This window comes from Grampus griseus (genome assembly GCF_964374135.1).
Source record: "Grampus griseus genome assembly, chromosome: 12".
In the NCBI taxonomy this organism is placed as follows: Eukaryota; Metazoa; Chordata; class Mammalia; order Artiodactyla; family Delphinidae; genus Grampus; species Grampus griseus.
The window spans coordinates 27,147,598-27,166,323 of record NC_139006.1 but is presented as its reverse complement, the minus strand read 5'-3'; the positions used below and the strand labels follow the sequence as shown (position 1 = coordinate 27,166,323).

At 42.6% G+C, this 18,726-nt stretch overlaps 2 protein-coding genes across 2 annotated transcripts in view; one reads left to right on the top strand and one right to left on the bottom strand.

Annotated features, from left to right (window-relative positions):
- Positions 1–3,819: 3,819 nt before the first annotated feature.
- Positions 3,820–18,726, bottom strand: part of MC2R (melanocortin 2 receptor) — a gene marked incomplete at its 3' end in the record, with an annotated part of 20,224 nt that continues 5,317 nt past the window's right edge. Inside the window, exon 2 of the mRNA XM_082668430.1 lies at positions 3,820–4,813. Within this exon, the coding sequence (XP_082524556.1) occupies positions 3,820–4,713 (894 nt within the window). The 5' untranslated portion in view covers positions 4,714–4,813. The remainder of the gene's footprint in view (positions 4,814–18,726) is intronic.
- Positions 9,852–11,179, top strand: LOC309831040 (PRELI domain-containing protein 1, mitochondrial-like). Its single transcript, XM_082667977.1, has one exon. The coding sequence runs from the start codon at positions 10,001–10,003 to the stop codon at positions 10,658–10,660; it is 660 nt and encodes a 219-aa protein (XP_082524103.1). The 5' UTR covers positions 9,852–10,000; the 3' UTR covers positions 10,661–11,179.

Here is an 18,726-nt window from a genome sequence, read left to right as displayed (position 1 = left end):
AATTAAAGATCTAAGTAGGGCTTCCCTGGTGGTGCAGTGGTTGAGAGTCCGCCTGCTGATGCAGGGGACACGGGTTCGTGCCCTGGTCTGGGAAGATCCCACATGCCACGGAGCGGCTGGGCCCGTGAGCCATGGCCGCTGAGCCTGCACGTCCGGAGCCTGTGCTTCGCAACGGGAGAGGCCACAACAGTGAGAGGCCCGCGTACCGAAAAAAACAAACAAACAAACAAAAACAAATAGTACACATGGAGCTGGGATTTGAACTCAATGACGTGAATTTTGAATCGTTCTCTTACCTCTCATGACTGTGCTTTTCTATCTGTAAAAGGAAGTTCTTGCCACTTTTAGACATATTCTATGAATTTACTTGATCAACATTTTAGCTTTATTGGTATTGGGACAATTTTCAATGTGTCCAACACTCTTGGGTTGGATATCATCAAAGAATCAGGAGAAAGGGAGCAGGAGAAAAGTTTCAGCGCTCTTCAGCAAGGGCGGTAAGGGGTCCTGCTTAAAGTCTGTATGACATCACAGTCTTGTTCAACAAACCCCAGACTGCTAGAACCTGTAGAAAATTGAAAAGGATTAAGTAGGGACAGATAAAATGAAGACTTTTAACAGATTTTAAGCTCATGGGATTTGTTATCTCAGATATAGTACAGCTTCTACTGACATAAAACTTTCTTAAAAAAATTAAATTAGGTACATTTATTAATATCCTAATGGAAACAAGGGACACTCACTGTTCTGAAGGGTATTCTTAATCTTTTGTGGGTCCTCCTGCCCTCTGCCCTCCTTATTTTCAGAGTTCTGAGGAACATGGTCGAAGTCTGACCTGAGACATTAGGGGATGTGACAAAAGATGTGCTTTCTCTGCACGAGGGTATATAGGTATTTAGGGGCTCTTAACATACTATCAAAAATTTTAATTGTAATACAGACTACACTTATGTGGATAAAGAAACATGTATGTAGGGCTTCCCTGGTGGCGCAGTGGTTAAGAATCCACCTGCCAACGCAGAGGACAGGGGTTCGAGCCCTGGTCCGGAAAGATCCCACATTCCGCGGAGCAACTAAGCCCGCGAGCCACGGCTACCGAGCCTGCGCTCTAGAGCCAGCAAGCCGCAACTACTCCGCGCGCCCGGAGCCCGTGCTCCGCAACAAGAGAAGCCACCACAATGAGAAGCCCACGCACTGCAAAGAAGAGTAGCCCCCACTCGCTGCAACTAGAGAAAGCCCACGTGCAGCAACAAAGACCCAACACAGCCAAAAATACATAAAAATAAAATTTTTTAAAAAAGAAACATATATGTAGATTTGCAAAGAAGAGTTAACTGGATTCTTTTTTCAGCAATACTTTGCAAATAATAGATCTTAAATATACAACACATGTTGGCAAAATAAATAACAGTTGTTTGCTGTTTCTTCAATGATCATATTGTAATGTCAATGGGAGGTTGTCACCCTGAGTGTGAGAATTTCTAGCTACAAACTGTTGCATGTGTAGCAAATAGGGATCTGCACAAAATAGATTTTAAAAATCACTAAATATACGTAAAGGAGTAGCCAACTAAATATTCCATGTATAATTTCTTCTCCTTTATTTTAAAGGGAATATTTATGGAACCCACATATCTGTTTATTTTTTTGGCCGCAGTGCACAGCTTGCAGGATCTTACTTCCCAGACCGGGGATCGAACCTAGGCCCTGGCAGGGAAAGCCCTGAGCGCTAACCACTAGACAGCCAGGGAATTCCCTCAAAACCACATATCTTGAATCTGTATTTTTTGGTACTGTTCTCATTTTTCATAAAATTCACTAGAGGTCATTCATGAAATATAAATTAAATTATATCATTATAGGTAATTTCAAATATGTAAAAGTATAATTCACAATAAGTTGTTTGTCAAACAGTATATTTTAGCTTTGTAAATATGACCATGGTTGGTATACTACATATCAATCTTCATTTGAAGTTTGCAAAGATAGCCCAACTGTTAAAAATCTATTGTGATATACCACCTTAAGAAATTAAAGGAGGAAAAACTGATCATCTGATAGATGCTGAAAAAGCATTAAATAAAATTCAACATTGATTAGTGATTAAAAATTACTGTTAAGAAACTAGGCAGAAAAAGAACATTATTAACTTGATGAAAGGTAATTTTCAAAAAGTAAACTTATTGGTGAAATTTTTAAAAGCATTTCTATTAAAGTGAAGAAAAGCGTAAGGAATCCCTCAATCTTTGCTTCTTTTTGCCTTTGTCCTGGAGGTTCTGCCAGAGAAATAAGAGGAGAAAAAGGGTATCATCATTCATTTGGTGAGAGGGAAGGACCAAAGAAGGATTTCTAGAGAATGGAAGACCAGAAGACACACTGTGGGTTTCACCTTCAAGCTGTGTCACAGGCTTTCTGGACACCTGCCCACAGCTGCCTTCCCTTTAACTCTGTGCTTTCTCTTCTGCTTCTTAAGCCCCTGTCCCTCCCCACACCTAATATCCAACCCATCACCCAGCCAGCAGTCCTGCTTGTGGCTTGCTTCTCCTTTCAGCAGCTCAGGGAAAACTCCGAGGGCCAAGAACTGCCTCATCCCGAGACGCCGTCCCTCACTGTGGATCCTGAGCATTTCAGCTCCATGCACCTGCAGACCTGGCCTCTTTCTCTCTTCCATCTCAGCAAGGGCTTAGGATCAGAATTTGCTTCCTCTTTAAGCTTTATCTTTAGCTATTAAAAACATATGAACTTGCAATTTATGCTTCCTTTACCCTACTTGGGATGTTGCTTTTCGCTATCTGGCATTTTTCCTGTGGATGATGGTAGGATGAAGTTCTCCAGTGATGTTATCTGCCTCTCAGACTCATCTGTGGAATGAGTTTAAGTGTTTTTCATCACTCTCTGGCTTGGGTCTCAATAATAGCACTGTCTTGAAGTATGTTTTGGTCTTGGTTTCCCCCATAGTCCAAAAACATGGTGAACACACACACTCTTGACTTAGTCCACAAAATGCATATTGGGGCTTGGGACGTCTTTTCATTTACTTCTGTGTTTGGACAGATACACAAGGATTGATTATATCTTCTACAAACTTCACAATTTTCCTCTGACCTTTATTTATTCCTACATAGGAACCAAATGGATTAAATTTTTACTTCCTCCTTTGAAATTTATTCTCCTAAAGCTTGAGGAGTTTTAACCAGGAAAATACTTTAAGGCCAGTGGGATACTGAGTTAGCAAAGAAGACTAACGGAGAAGGTTTCTTTATTATTGGAAACTCAACACTGGTTATTTGACGTTTATAATGTGCATCCTGCCTGCCTCCAGAAAGATCTGAGATGGCATACAAGAAAGCAGGCAGGCAGAAGGGAAAGCAGGCGAGCAGGGATTCTGTGTGGCAGTCTGGGACAGGCAAATTCAGCTACAGCAACTTAATGGCACCTTGGCTTACAAAGACCCTGTAGTTTATACACTGAGTACTTGTCCTAGTACTTTGGAAAGGCCACCCCAGTGATAGGCTAGCTAGATATCTATAGAAGAACAACTTCTTCCTCAGCCCAGAGTTCTCATATGTGTATTGCTGTATGTGCTTTGTATCTTGTCCTTCTTTTTAGTAAATATTTTGTCTCTCTAGCTATAGAAGTTGTACCTACAGCAAGGCTGTGCACAAGGAACTGAGCTATTACAACACAAGTCAGTGAGATTCTCCTCGTGTGCTTTAGGGAAGGAAAGAACAGTTGGAGCATTAGTATTGTTGGTATGTCACGTTACTCTGTCCCTTGACAGTATTTCCCCATGGCTCCTAAAATCAGGGACCAATAATTCTACTGGTACCTGTTGCAGAAGGTCATCTTTTTGAATGCGTCCCTGAGCTCTGGGCTCCGGAAAGCATATATGAAGGGGTCAATGACGGCGTTACACATAATCAACACACCGTTCACCTGAAAGAGGGACATGTAGCAGGCACAGTAGGGGTCAGCTGGGCAAAATGTCATCAAGAGGACATGAAGGACAAAGGGCGCCCAACAGAAAATGAAGACCCCGAGCAGAACAGTCAGTGTGACAGCCCCTCTCATGTTGGCTCTGGGAAGCGTGGAGGTCCTCCTGGCGTGGGAGCGGGCCAGCAGGAACATGTGCAGGTAGAGGCACAGGATGAAGGCCAGCATCAGCGGGAACAACGCTGTGAAGGCGATCACCGTGGGGACATGATGGGAAAAGGTCACGATGGTGATGCCGCAGCCCATGCAGCACGTCCAGATGACCATCAGGACGACAAGGGCACGGCGCGGGGTCACGATGCGGTGGTACCTCAGAGCGTGGAAGATTGTGATGTAGCGGTCAGCGGCGATCACAGACAGGCTGCAAATTGAGCCAAGGAGGGAGAGGATGAACAGGGAGTCCACCACGTCGTCTGCTGTGGTTTCAAAACTGCCTTGAGGCTCGAGGTAACCCATGTTTCTGAACATGATCAGGATGTTTTCCAAGATCTTGTACAGGCTGCCCAGCATATCGGAAATAGCCAAGCTGCAGATGAAAAAGTACATGGGTGACTGAAGATTCTTATTCTTGATCACAGTCAGAAGGACCATCAGATTCTCCAAAACCCCAACAATGGATATCGTGAAAAATATCTCTTCTGGCAAAACCACAGGAGGACAGTCTGAATTATTTCTTGCTGTACTGTTGAAGCTTTCATACAGGTTGATAATGTGTTTCATCTCTCCTGCACGTGGTTAAGACAGGGATGTTACTGGGACTTGACAGAAAATTTGATTGATTCTTCAGAATCTTTTCTTCTCTGTAGTTCTTGCTGAAGACCTGAGGTGAAAACCACACAGTCACCTAAAAAAGTGTATGTAGGAATATCAGTTGTAAAATAGATCACAAAATAAAAACAAGCCATGTTAGCTTTGAGGAAGCTCTATTGCCTCTGCAAAATATAATGGTGGAATATTTAAATAAAACAATTTACTGGACCCTCATCTTTTTAAAAATCTTTCCTAAATATATTTTTATTTTTAATTGAAGTATAGTTGATTTACAATGTTTTGTTAGTTTCAGGTGTACAGCAAAATGATTCAGTTATATATATGTGTGTATATATATATTATTTTTCATACTCTTTTGTTTATTTTCTATATAGTAACGTATACCTGTTAATCCCAAACTCCTTTTATTCCTCCCCACTTTCCCCCTTGGTCACCGTAAGTTTCTTTTCTATGTCTGTGAGCCTGTTTCTGTTTTGTAAGTTCATTTATATCATGTTTTTAGATTCCACATATAAATGATATCATATTTGTCTTCCTCTGTCTGACTTACTTCACTTTGTATGATAATCTCTAGTTCCATCCACATTGCCGCAAATGACATTATTTCATTCTTTTTTATGGCTGAGTAATATTCCATTGTATATATATACCACATCTTTTTTATCCATTCATCTGTTGGTGGACACTTAGGTTGCTTCCATGTCTTGGCTATTATAAATAGTGCTGCTATGAATATTGGGGTGCATGTATCTTTTTGAATGAGAGCTTTCATCTTTTCCAGATATATGTGCAGGAGTGGGACTGCTGGATCATATGGCAACTCTATTTTTAGTTTTTTAAGGAACCTCCATACTGTTCTCCATAGTGGCTGCACCAATTCCCACCAACAGTGTAGGAGGGTTCCCTTTCCTCCACACCCTCTCCAGCATTTATTATTTGTAGACTTTTTAATGATGGCCATTCTGACTGGTGTGAGGTGACACCTCATTGTACTTTGGTTTGCATTTCTCTAATAATTAGTGACGATGAACACTTTTTCATGTGCGTGTCAGCCATCTGTATGTCTCCTTCGGAGAAATATCTATTTAGACCTTCTGCCTATTTTTTGATTCAGTTGTTTGGGGTTTTTTTTTGCTATTTAGTTGTATGAACTGTTCGGTTTTTTTTTTTTTGGCTGCATTAGGTCTTCGTTGCTGCACATGGGCTTTCTCTAGTTGTGGCGAGCAGGGGCTACTCTTCGCTGTGGTGCGCAGGCTTCTCATTGCAGTGGCTTCTCTTGTTACAGAGCACGGGCTCTAGGGCGCGAGGGCTTCAGTAGTTGTGGTGCACGGGCTTAGGTGCTCCGCGGCATGTGGGATCTTCCCAGACCAGGGCTTAAACCTGTGTCTCCTTCATTGGCAGGTGGATTCTTAACCACTGTGCCACCAGGGAAGCCCTGTTCGTATGTTTTTGAAATTAAGCCCTTGTTGGTCATATTGTTTGCAAGTATTTTCTCCCATTCTCTAGGTTGTCTTTTCATTTCGTTTATGGTTTCCTTTGCTGTGCAAAAGCTTGTAAGTTTAATTAGGTCCCATTTGTTTATTTTTGCTTTTATTTCTTTTGCCTTAGGAGACTGATCTAAGAAAGCATTGCTACAATTTATGTCAGACAATGTTTTGCCTATGTTCTCTTCTAGGAGTTTTATGGTGTCATGTCTTATATTTAAGTCTTTAAGCCTTTTTGAGTTTATTTTAGTGTATGGTGTGAAGGTGTGTTCTAACTTCATTGATTTACATGCATCTGTCCAGCTTTTCCAACACCACTTGCTAAATAGACTGTCTTTTCTCCACTGTTTTCTCCTTTGTCAAAGATTAATTGACTGTAGGTGTGTGAGTTTATTTCTAGGCTCTCTATTCTGTTCCATGGATTCATATACCTGTTTTTGTGCCAATACCACATTTTTTATTACTGTAGCTTTATAGCATTGTCTGAAGTCTGGGAGTGTTATGCTGTAAGCTTTGTTCTTTTTCCTCAGGATTGCTTTGGCAATTCTGGGTCTTTTGGGGTTCCATATAAATTTTAGGAATATTTCTCTAGTTCAGTGAAAAATGTCATGGGTAATTTGATAGGGATTGCATTAAATCTGTACATTGCTTTGGGTAGTATGACCATTTTAACAATACTAATTCTTCCAATTCAGGAGCATGGGATATCTTTCTATTTCTTTGAGTCATCTTTAGTTTCCTTTATCAATGTTTTATAGTTCTCAGCTTGTAAGTCTTTCACCTCCTTGGTCAGGTTTAGTCCTAGGTATTTTATTTTATTTTATTTTATTTTGGACACATATTTAAAAGGGATTTTTTAAAAGTTTCTCTTTCTGATATTTCATTGTTAGTGTAAAGAAATGCAACAGATTTCTGTTTGTTAATCTTGTATCCTGCTACCTTTCTGAATTCACTTATCAGTTCTAATAGTTTTTGTGTGGAGTATTTAGGTTTTCTTTACAGAGTGTCCTGTCATCTGCATATAATGACAATTTTACCTCTTCCCTTCCAATTTGGATATTTTTAATTTCTTTTTCTTGTCTAATTGTTGTGGCTAGGATTTCCAATACTATGTTGAATAGGAGTGCTGAGAGAGAGCATCTTTGTCTTGTTCCATAATTTGGTGGGAAGGCTTTCAGCTTTTCACCATTGAGTATTATGTTGGCTGTGGGTTTGTCATAAATAGCTTTTATTATGTTGAGGTATGTACCCTCTGCACCCACTTTGGCAAGAGTTTTTCTCATGAATGGATGATGAATTTTATCAAATGCCTTTTCTGCATCTATTGAGATGATCATGTGGTTTTTGTCTTTTGTTGATGTGGTGTATCACATTAATTGATTTGTGTGTGTTGAGCCATCCTTGTGACCCTTGGGATGAATCCAGCTTGATTGTGGTGTATGATCCTTTTTATGTGTTGTTGGATTCAGTTTGCTAATATTTTGTTGAAGATTTTTGTGTCTGTATTCATCAAAGATATTGGCTTGTAATTTTCTTTTTTGGTAGTCTCTTTGTCTGGTTTTGGTATCAGGGTGATGGTGGCTTCATAGAATGACTTTGGGAGGGTGCCCTCCTCTTCAGTCTTTTGGAAGAGTTTGACAAGGATCAGTATAAGTTCTTCTTTGTTTGTTTGGTAGGCTTCCCCAGTGAAGCCATCTGGTTCTGGACTTTTGTTTACATGGAGGTTTCTTTTTTTGCGTTATGCGGGCCTCTCACTGTTGTGGCCTCCCCCACTGCGGAGCACAGGCTCCGGACACGCAGGCTCAGCGGCCATGGCTCACAGGCCCAGCCGCTCCACAGCATGTGGGATCTTCCCGGACCGGGGCACGAACCTGTGTCCCCTGCATCAGCAGGCGGACTCTCAACCACTGTGCCACCAGGGAAGCCCTACAGGGAGTTTTTTTTTTTTAATTACAGATTTTATTTCACTTCTAGTTATTGGTCTGTTCAAATTATCTATTTCTTGATTCAGTTTTGGTGGGCTGTATGTTTCTAGAAACTTGTCCATTTCTTCTAGGTTGTCCAATTTGTTGGCATATAACTCTTCACAGTATTCTTTTTTGTTTTTTTGTATTTCTGCCATATTTGTTGTTATTTCTCCTCTTTCATTTGTTATCTTGTTTATTTGGGTCCACTATTTTCTTCTTGGTGAGCCTGGCCAGAGGCTTGTCAATTTTGTTTATCTTTTCAAAAAACCACCTCTTGGTTTTATTGATCTTTTCTGTTGTTTTGATCTCTTATTTATTTCCTCTCCAATATTTATTATTTCATTTCTTCTGCTGACTTTGGGTTTTGTTTGTTCTTCTTTTTCTAATTCTTTTAGGTGGTCATTTAAGTTGTTTATTTTAGATTTTTATTGTTTTTTGAGGAAGGCCTGTATTGCTATGAGCTTCCCTCTTAGGATGGCTTTTGCTGCATCCCATAGATTTGGTATGGTTGTGTTTCCATTATCATTTGTCTCAAGGTATTTCTTTATTTCCTCTTTGATTTCATCATTGACCCATTGGTTTTTTGGTAGCATGTTGTTTAGTCTCCATGTAATTTTTTTTCCTCATTTCTCTTTCTGTGGTTGATTTCTTGTTTCATGCTGGTGTGGTCAGAAAAGACGCTTGAAACAATTTCTAGCCTCTTAAATTTGTTGAGGCTTTTTTGTGTCCTAGTATGTCATCTATCCTAGAGAATGTTCCATGTGGACTTGAAAAGAATGTGTATTATGGTTGTTTTTTGTTTTTGTTTTTATTTTTTGGATGTAGTGTCCTGAAGATGTCCATTAAGTCTAACTGTTCTGTTGTATCCTTTAGGATCTCTGTTGCCTTACTGATTTTCTGACTGGAAGATCTGTCCATTGATGTCAGTGGTGTGTTAAAGTCTCCTACTATTATTGTATTCCCATCAGTTCCTCCCTTTGTCTGTTAGTATTTTATGTATTTAAGTGCTTCTATATTGAGTGCATATATGTTAATGAGTGTAATATCCTCTTCTTGTATTGATCGTTTTATTATTATATAGTTGGACCCTCATCTTAACTGCTCTGTGAAAACATATTTAGTGGAATTTTGAGCCTAGAGATAAAGATTATCCTGTGCTTCTCCCCTTTCGCTCCTTATCTTTCTCCTGAATCCAATTGCATGTAAAGTGGGTTAGAACAAGTAACGAAGTAAATATTCAGAACAGGAAAGCACACGGTCACCCCTCCTCAACTTGGAGGTGGTGGTGGGTTCCATGAATTGACAGGATGTTTAGGTCCTTTCTTTCCACTGCTTGCCTTTCTGGGTCACTGCCTGACCCTACAGCTTATGGAAAAGGCAAAGATGTTGATGTACTATTCCCATAGTTGATGGTGCAATATGTGTTTCACTTCTGTTTCAAAGGGAGAACTCACAGATTTCATTTCCATATTTTAGGGTAAAAATATATTTGATTTGGTAATACTGTTTATAAATTTGTTTTCTAATTTGGTGGAGACATAGACTACTATGGATGCTCAAATACTATTAAGAAACTACCCCAGGGCTTCCCTGGTGGCACAGTGGTTAAGAATCCACCTGCAGACAAATCTTCATGGCGGCGGTGGCGCCTGTTTGGGTGCGGCGCTGGAGTGACTGAGCTGCTAGCTTGGCGGCCAAGCGTCGAGCTCCAGCCCGGTCTCCGTGTGCCCCCCGGGCTCCGCACCCCTGATGTTGCGCGGGCACTGAGCCCGCCCGGCCTGGACAATGGTGAAGTATTTCCTGGGCCAGAGCGTGCTCCGGAGTTCCTGGGACCAAGTGTTCGCTGCCTTCTGGCAGCGGTACCCGAATCCCTATAGCAAACATGTCTTGACGGAAGACATAGTGCACTGGGAGGTGACCCCTGACCAGAAGCTCCTGTCCCGGCGACTCCTGACCAAGACGAACAGGATGCCCCGCTGGGCTGAGCGACTATTTCCTGCCAATGTTGCTCACTCAGTGTACATCCTGGAGGATTCTATTGTGGACCCACAGAACCAGACCATGACCACCTTCACCTGGAACATCAACCATGCCCAGCTGATGGTGGTAGAGGAACGATGTGTTTACCGTGTGAACTCTGATAACAGCGGCTGGACCGAAATCTGCCCGGAAGCCTGGGTCTCCTCTAGCTTGTTCGGCGTCTCCAGAGCTGTCCAGGAATTTGGTCTCGCCCGGTTCAAAAGCAACGTGACCAAGACTATGAAGGGTTTTGAATACATCTTGGCCAAGCTGCAAGGTGAGGCCCCTCCCAAAACCCTTGTTGAAACAGCCAAGGAAGCCAAGGAGAAGGCCAAGGAAAGGGCACTGGCAGCTACAGAGAAGGCCAAGGACCTTGCCAGCAAGGCAACCACCAAGAAGCAGCAGCAGCAGCAGCAGTTTGTGTAGCCAGCCCAGGCCCTAGGGCCGCAGCACAGCAGACCACTTGCTCCAGTCCCTGTGCTCTTTCCTCCTTGTACTTTATTATTAAAAGTCAGCTTCCAGTCCTGTCTACTGTCTGGGTGGTGGGCTGGGGGTGGGTGTGTTGTTTGGCCTCTCCAGCACACCAGGCCATTACCCATGTCTGAGCTGGGCCTGCTTATTCCTGCATCAGGTGGCTGAAGATAGAGGTACAGTGACTTGCGCAGGGTCACGTCCAGGTGAAGTGGTCATAAACGCTAGACTGTAAGCTCCATGAGGGCAGGGACCTTTGTTTTATTTTCTGATGTGTCCCAAGTACCTGAAACAAAATCTTGCACATAACAGGCACTCAATAAATACTTGTTGAATTCAAAAAAAAAAAGAATCCACCTGCCAACGCAGGGGACACGGGTTTGAGCCCTGGTCCAGGCAGATCCCACATGCCACGGAGGAACTAAGCCCGTGCACCACAACTACTGAAGCCTGCGTGCCATGCTCCGCAATAAGAGAAGCCACTGCAATGAGAAGCCCACACACCGCAAGGAAGACCCAACGCAGCCAAAAATAAAACTAAATAAAATAAATTAAAAAAAAAAAAGAAACTACCCCAGTTTAACATTCAATATAAGAGGTAAAGTTAAATTATTCTTCATAATAGGAGAATATAATGGGTGTTTTAAAAGTTTTGGCTATTTCTTTAAAAAAAGGAATGTGTCTGGTAAACATTAAAAGCAAAACAACATTAACTATTTATAAGATCTTTAGTAGAAAATGAAAACAATCCAGTTTGTGCTCTTTATCACCTAACAAAATATTATAACTTCATTTTTCAGATTCTATGGGAAAAAAGTACCAAATGGGCGATTCTTTTCCAAATTAATAGTGGAACTCTTACATTCCTTGAGACAGCAACCATCTTTACTTTTCCCACTTGTCTCTGAAAATGCCTTTTAGACCATGGAGGTCTGGACTTCAGTGAGCGCTGAATCATGGCTTCAATGCCACTGCCAGGGAGGGTGGTGCTCCCCAGAGTGCTTTCAGTTGGTGAAAACAATTGCTAAAATGATGGCCAAAAAAGCATTTTAGAAAATGACACCAAAAATTATTATCCTGCAATAAAGAGAGAATCAATGTATTCTTAAACCAGCAGGTGTTTTGGTTTTGATTGTGTTTTTTTTTATTTTTCTTTTTGCTTCCTGCTGATTCTGGCCTTGCTATGAGTGTGAGGTTGTCAACTGATTAGCTCTTGTGCACACCCCCTAGGAGGTCACACTCAGTGTGGAGCTTGACGGTGGCCAAGTCTTGGTTTGTAGAGTGATCTTTTACATTTCAATCCTTCTTACATTATTTTTCACCTCCAGGATTAATTCCTTGTCTGAAGACCAAGCTCTTTGATCTTGAGCGTCAGTAACCAGGGTCTAGAAGTCTCCATCTCTGTCTATGGTGTTGCCCTGGGAGTCATTGAGGGGGAAGGGGCATAATGGAGGACGACCAGAATCTGACCCAGCAACAACTTTTGTTCACTCATTTGGCTTGAGGGGTAGGTTTTGGGCACAAAGAAGAGAATTGGGAGCAACAATAATCACATAAGGACCACAAAAAGCAAAACTGACTTCTGGTTTTGGGCTGGGTCTTGAGGAACACAAGTCACCAGAGTTAATGGCATCACGGGGCAAATGAATGTGGCTCCAACAACTGTTATGCGGCATAACTGGGCCGATGTTGTTTGCAAAAGCAAAGGGAGCACGGGCAACTGTAAAATGAGATTTTTATACTGATTATTGTCTTTGACCAGAAAATGTAAAAAATCTAATTTTCATATTTTTGCAGGGCTCTAAGAGAAAGGAGAAGGCTTTATTATTTGTTATTAAATTCCTGTTATGTGCCAACCGGTACAATGCCACGTGCTGTGCATGGCATCTTATTTTAATCCTCTTGTCAACAGTATAAGGTAGTCTTATTTTCCCCAATTTGCATCTGAGGAATTGAGGCAGAAAGGCCAAGATACTGGCTTGAAGTTCCATAAGCTATAAGAAGCAGAGTTGGAATTTAAATCAAGGTCTGTTTGGCTCCAGAGATGAGTATCTGCTAAAAGAAATCACTTAATCTTAGTGCTTCTATAAATATTTATCGGATAAGGAATTTTTATTGGCTTTAGTAGAAATGAAAATAAAATAACTTAAAAACCTTAAACCTGTACATATGACCAAGTCAGGATTGTTTTTCCAATTCTCTCTCAAAGATTATTAAAGAAATTCAGAGAAGAGCAAGGCCCCGCAATCCCCTCCTTTAGTTGAGAAGGGAGAGTGATGGCGCGAGGCCTTGAGTAGAAGGGCTGCAGGCATCATGGAGATGGCGGGCAGTTTGAGGGGCTCCCCTGAACCTTTCTGGAGACAAGTCAGCAACACTGTGCCCGTGTTCTCTGTGCTCCTGGGGGTTGTTGTATGGCTCTTTGGGAGAACAGCTGGGAAGGAGGGTAACATGGCTTATTTTTCTGTTGAGTGGATAAGTGGTTTTTGTTATAGGGCTTCCAGGCTTTTCCAGCTGATGGAGTTTTAGAACCTAGGCTTCAGAGAGAGCCAGTGAGGAACTGAGGTCTGGGTTCCCAGGAAAGATTTTTCCCAGAAACTTTGCAAACCCCCTCCTCTTGGGTTTTTAGGGAGGCTTCATTACACAGGCACAGTTGATTGAATCACTGGCCATTGGTGATTGACTCAACCTCCAGCCCCTCAGGGGTGGAGTTGGGTTCCCTGGCAACTAGCCCCCATCCTTAGGTTACCAGCTTTCTAAAAGTCACCTCATTAACATAACAGAAGACAACTTGATTGTTCTCCCCACTTAGAGAATTCCAGCTGTCTTATGAGCTCTGTGCCAGAAAAGAGGAGGAAGACCAAATGCATGTCTCTTATTATAAATCACAATGCCACAGGGCTGCTGTCTGCATCCCAGGTCTGTGCTGCCCTCTGTTTTCACTAGATGCATGTAACATTTTTATTTCATTTTTGAATAGGTACTGCAGTCATATATATTTATATACGTATATTTGTGTATGTGTAGATATGCATAAATAGTAAAAAGTCTCCCTCCCAACCCTCTATCCTGTGTGCCATTACCACTCCTCAAAGAGGTGATCAATCTTCTGGAGTTTCTTTATGCCCATAAAAGAAAATAGGAGTATGTGCATCTTCTCCCAGGTATTAGTTAGGGTGAAGGGGAGAAGCAACAAGAGCAACAGGGGAGCCTTCAGGCTGTGAGGCAGGTCTGCCTCCTGGGGGCAAATAAGAGGAAGAAAGAGGGAGTCTCAGACCACAGCACAGATCTGGGAAGTTTTGACCTGGCCAATGGGGAGTCCTTGAGCCAGCTGCCAATTAGAGGAACCCTAGCTCCAACAGAAATAGACTGTGCCCAGTCATGGGGCACAGACTGGGGGCAGCCTGGAGGAAATAGGACCTCAGTAGGAACATGGTGGGATCCAGACACAAAGCGCTGGGCACCAGTCAGCCCTACTTCCCACAGCAGATCTGAGACGCCCATTTCCATGGCCAGCATGATCCCCTGCCCTTTGTGTTCAACAGTCAGTGTATTGTACATAGTGTTTTGTACCTTGTTTCATCTTGGAGACTTTCCACAAAGTAGATGGATCGCTTTCTCATTCTTTCTCCTCCTCCTCCTTCTTCCTTTTTTAAAAAACCACTACATGGTATTCCATTGGGTGGATATGTCCTAAGTTATTTAATCTGTGTGTATTGATAGTCACTTGGGTTGTTTCAGACATTTTGCTGTATAAAGAATGCTGTAATGAGTAATCATGTAAGTATATAATTTCTCATGTGCATAATGAACTGGATAAGTTCACAGAAAAGGAATTGTTGAGTGAAAGTGTATATGCATCACTGGTCTTCATAGATATTGTCGAACTGCCTTCCAGAGGGGTTGTGTCAATTTACATCCTCAGCAGCAGAGCACTTTCCCCCCATAGCCTCCTCAATACAAGGTTATCAAACTTTTTGATCGTTGCCAACAAAACACCTGGTAGGTTTTGGTCTACATACTTGCCATGCATGTTGTTACCTCCCTCTGTGTTACTCTGATATCCCATCTCGGGCAGACTCTCCACTGCTCTTGTGCTCTCAGGGCATTTGAGACTTTCTGATCTTACTTCCTACTTCTGTCTCAGTGCCGACAAACACACCAGACCCATCCTCCCTCGACATGTGGCTGAAAGAGCCACCCAGAATTTCCTGTTTGGGTACAAACTGTCCTTATAACTGATTTCTATTTCTTGGTCTTAAATTCAAAAACAGAAGAAAGGGCTTCCCTGGTGGCACAGTGGTTGAGAGTCCACCTGCCGATGCAGGGGATACGGGTTCGTGCCCCGGTCCGGGAAGATCCCACATGCCGCGGAACGGCTGGGCCCATGAACCATGGCCGCTGAGCCTGCGCGTCCGGAGCCTGTGCTCCGCAACGAGAGAGGCCACAACAGTGAGAGGCCTGCGTACCGCAAAAAAAAAAAAAAAAAAAAAAAAAGAAGAAAAAGAGTGGAAAAAATGAGTAGTGAAATAAGTTAAAGATGATCCAGTAAAAAAAGAAAAGATGAAAAATAGGGGGGAGGGGGAAGGGTAAGCTGGGACAAAGTGAGAGAGTGGCATGGACATATATACACTACCAAATGTAAAATAGATAGCTAGTGGGAAGCAGCCACATAGCACGGGGAGATCAGCTTGGTGCTTTGTGACCACCTAGAGGGGTGGGATAGGGAGGGTGGGAGGGAGGGAGACGCAAGAGGGAAGAGATATGGGGATATATGTATATGTATAGCTGATTCACTTTGTTATAAAGCAGAAACTAACACACCATTGTAAAGCAATTGTACTCCAATAAGATGTTAAATTAAAAAAAAAAAGAAAGAGAGAAAAATAGGAAACAACAGTAAAATCTTAAAAACCAACATGCAGGAACAGGTTAGGTTTTACATAAATTTAAAGTAGCTGAATGGTAGACTTTGTCTTGAATGGACCAGTTTACCTTAGTGTCGGGTTGTGGGGGGGTCAGTGTCCTCTGGCATGTTCTAAGTATTTTGAATATTACTCTGATTGCATGTTAAGATGAAGCCCACTGAAATGTTGGAAGCCACTCTTCCAAAAGGGAAGAGTTATTTGGATTTTCACCAGAGCTTAGTGGCTCTGGCTGAAACTTAAACCATGGAGGGTGAAGCACAGGAATGGGGCGGGGTGGAGGATATGGGTTGGTCCGGGAGCTTCCTGCTTCCCCTCGAGCAGACTCCCCAACCTCCCTGCTGCCCAGCACCCAACTCCACTCAGCACTGGCACTCCTGGCAGGAGTCTGTGTGATGGTTGGAATGTGTGTAACCTATCAGCTGTCTTGCCAAGGCACTTGCCCGCTTGCCCCACGGAGCTGAGCACCTGCCAGTCCACACCTTCAATCCCAGGTGTTTGACTTGAATAGGGCAGAACACTTTGAAGGACTTCTCATAAAAGTAATTGAACTAGTGAACAAATTGAAAAGATTCTGCTTTTTGTGAGGGACCTTGTAAGTGATGGGAATCTTCAGTCTGTGTGGTGGGTACCCCTTTCCCCTGGCACCTTTCTACTTCAGTGACTGTGCCTTTTATCTTCATTTGCATTGTATAATGTAACTGGAGAAAAATCAATACTCAATTAATTAGTTGTGTGTATAAAACTCAAAATCTCCTATTTTGTTAGTAATTCAATTGAGTTTTCCCTGGCCAGCGAGACAACACGTTTATATCAAACTCCAAAGTACATAAAAATGGTAAGGACAGCCAAGTGACAGTTGAGACTAGGTGAGATTACTGTTACCTTAAAGGGGAGGAGGGGGAAGCAAAAGCTATGATAATTAATATAAAGCCCCCTTTTTTTCAACTGATGGGAAAGACAAGCAAAAAATATCTCTTAGTGAAAACATTCTCAGCAGCACACCTGACAAGCTTAGGTGTCTCCAAGGCCCTTCTGCTTCAGCAACTCAATTCTGCTGCTCATTGTAAATACTGATAGGGCTCTAAAGTAAAGTTAGCAAATCAAGGAGCTTCAACATGGAAGTTCTCTACGCTTCAGGTGATTCTAAGGGAAGAAAATGCACACTGGGAAAGAATCACTTCTCTGACTTTTAGTAACAGTCCTAGCATTCTTCAGATTCCTCACTACCCCACACACCTGCAGTGTAACATGCATCACTTTGGGCCATCTATCAATCATACAAATAAATTAATTCCAGAAGGCTGCAAAGAATTAAACCAAGTAATAAATCAGGCTAAGCCTTCACAAACCACTCCACAGCAATCAACAGTCTTCGTGTCTAAAAAGCATCAGCTCAGTGTCAGTGGAAAGGCTGAATCACTGAAGTGGAGGGGCTGAGTTTGTAGGATATTTAGATCTGCCACCTTGTTTAACTATATTCCAGAGAAATGGTGCACTTTTCTGGCAAGAGAGCTAGATATGTTCATAAGAATACAGTTGAAGACGCTCACCAGAGAAATAATCATCGAAATCAAGAAAAAGCATCAAAGAAATAGATATCCTTGAGCCTTGTCATATTCAGCTCCCCCACATGCACATGAGGACAAGACTACTTAGTTCAGAGCTCTTGCGTTACGTTTGGGTTATATATGACACTACATGTAAATTACCCAGCCCAGAGCCAGGCATGCAGTGTGGGCTCCATAAAGGAGTTCTCACTGTCTACAGAATAAAATCCCATTTTTAAGGCACTTGGCATTTACGGCTGTCTACAATCTGTCCCAGGCTAACGTTTTCTTGCCATGTTTCCCGGTATTCTATGTAGAACCCACCTTCCAGCCCAGTTTTCTTATCATCTCCAGGAAGCTTAGCACATTTTTACTTCGACATTTTTACTACTGTCTTCCCTCTAGAATTCTGCAATCTCTCCTCTAAATCTTACTTTTGTTTTAGCCCCAAGTCAAGACCAAACGTCTAGAGTGTCTCTGCCTACCACTCAACCCAGGTGGCCTTTCTGCTCTCATGTCCTGAAGCGTGTTTTGTTCTTGCCTTGCATTTGTCATGTGGCACCCTGTGCCCGTTTGAAAGGTCAGCTTCCGGTGTTTGTGTTGTGTCTCCTGAGCAGCAGGTAACCCCCTGGGTCGGGGGCTGGTAGGTTCTCCCTCCTCCTCTGTGATCCACTTCAGTAACTCACTGAAGTGCCCAGTAACTATTTTTGATGTGTTAGAATGTGAACATCATCAATTGAATAATCAACAGTTTGTGTTTCTAGAAAGATATGTTTGGGGGAGGTATATAAAATGTGCAAGAAACAGTTAGTGGTTTTATTTTTTCATTGGCAGACCAAATTTCAGTTCGAATTTTGTGGGAAAATGAATGCTTCTGCTAGAGATTAATTTTTTGGTTTCCTCTTATTTGAAGTAGCGCCTGTAAAATGAACAGCCTCACTCTCCTCGTAGAAAGGGTGAGGGACCAGCTTCCCTAGAGTCCAGGAAAACAGCTTTATCTGCAGGAGCACGTGCCTGGCCAAAGTTCTCCTGGGCAGTAAAAACAGAAAATAATGAGACTTTTTGTGCAGGAGAGAAAGGAAGAGGGTTTTTAGAAGGGGCAAGTGACTAGCCTTTGTCAGTAGAAAGGAGTTGAAATCAGATGTCTTACTTGTTGAAAGAAAAATTGCCCAGCCTCTGGGAATGTTTACTCAGGAAGAGAAAGAGACATTGGACAGTCCTTCTCTAGGAAGAGAGAGGTGAATGTCAAATCCAGTTTTGTCCCAGAGCTCCGGGGTGGCTAGTACTCCGGGGGCTGCTGTGATGGGGTTGAAGTGCTGAGGACCTCGGGCGGTGGTCTGACAGTCCTGGGAAGCAGGCTCCGCCCTGGTTGTCCTGGGAACCACGCCCACCAGGACCAGCACCTCTGCGAGCAGGTGGAGCAGTTCCCAACAGCGGCACCAAGTGGCAGTGAGGAGTCCAGACAGTACTAGATGGACCAATGCCAGGCTCACCGTTCAGTTTAGGAGTCCGTAAACCACTGGGGTTTTAGAACATTCAGGATAGGAGG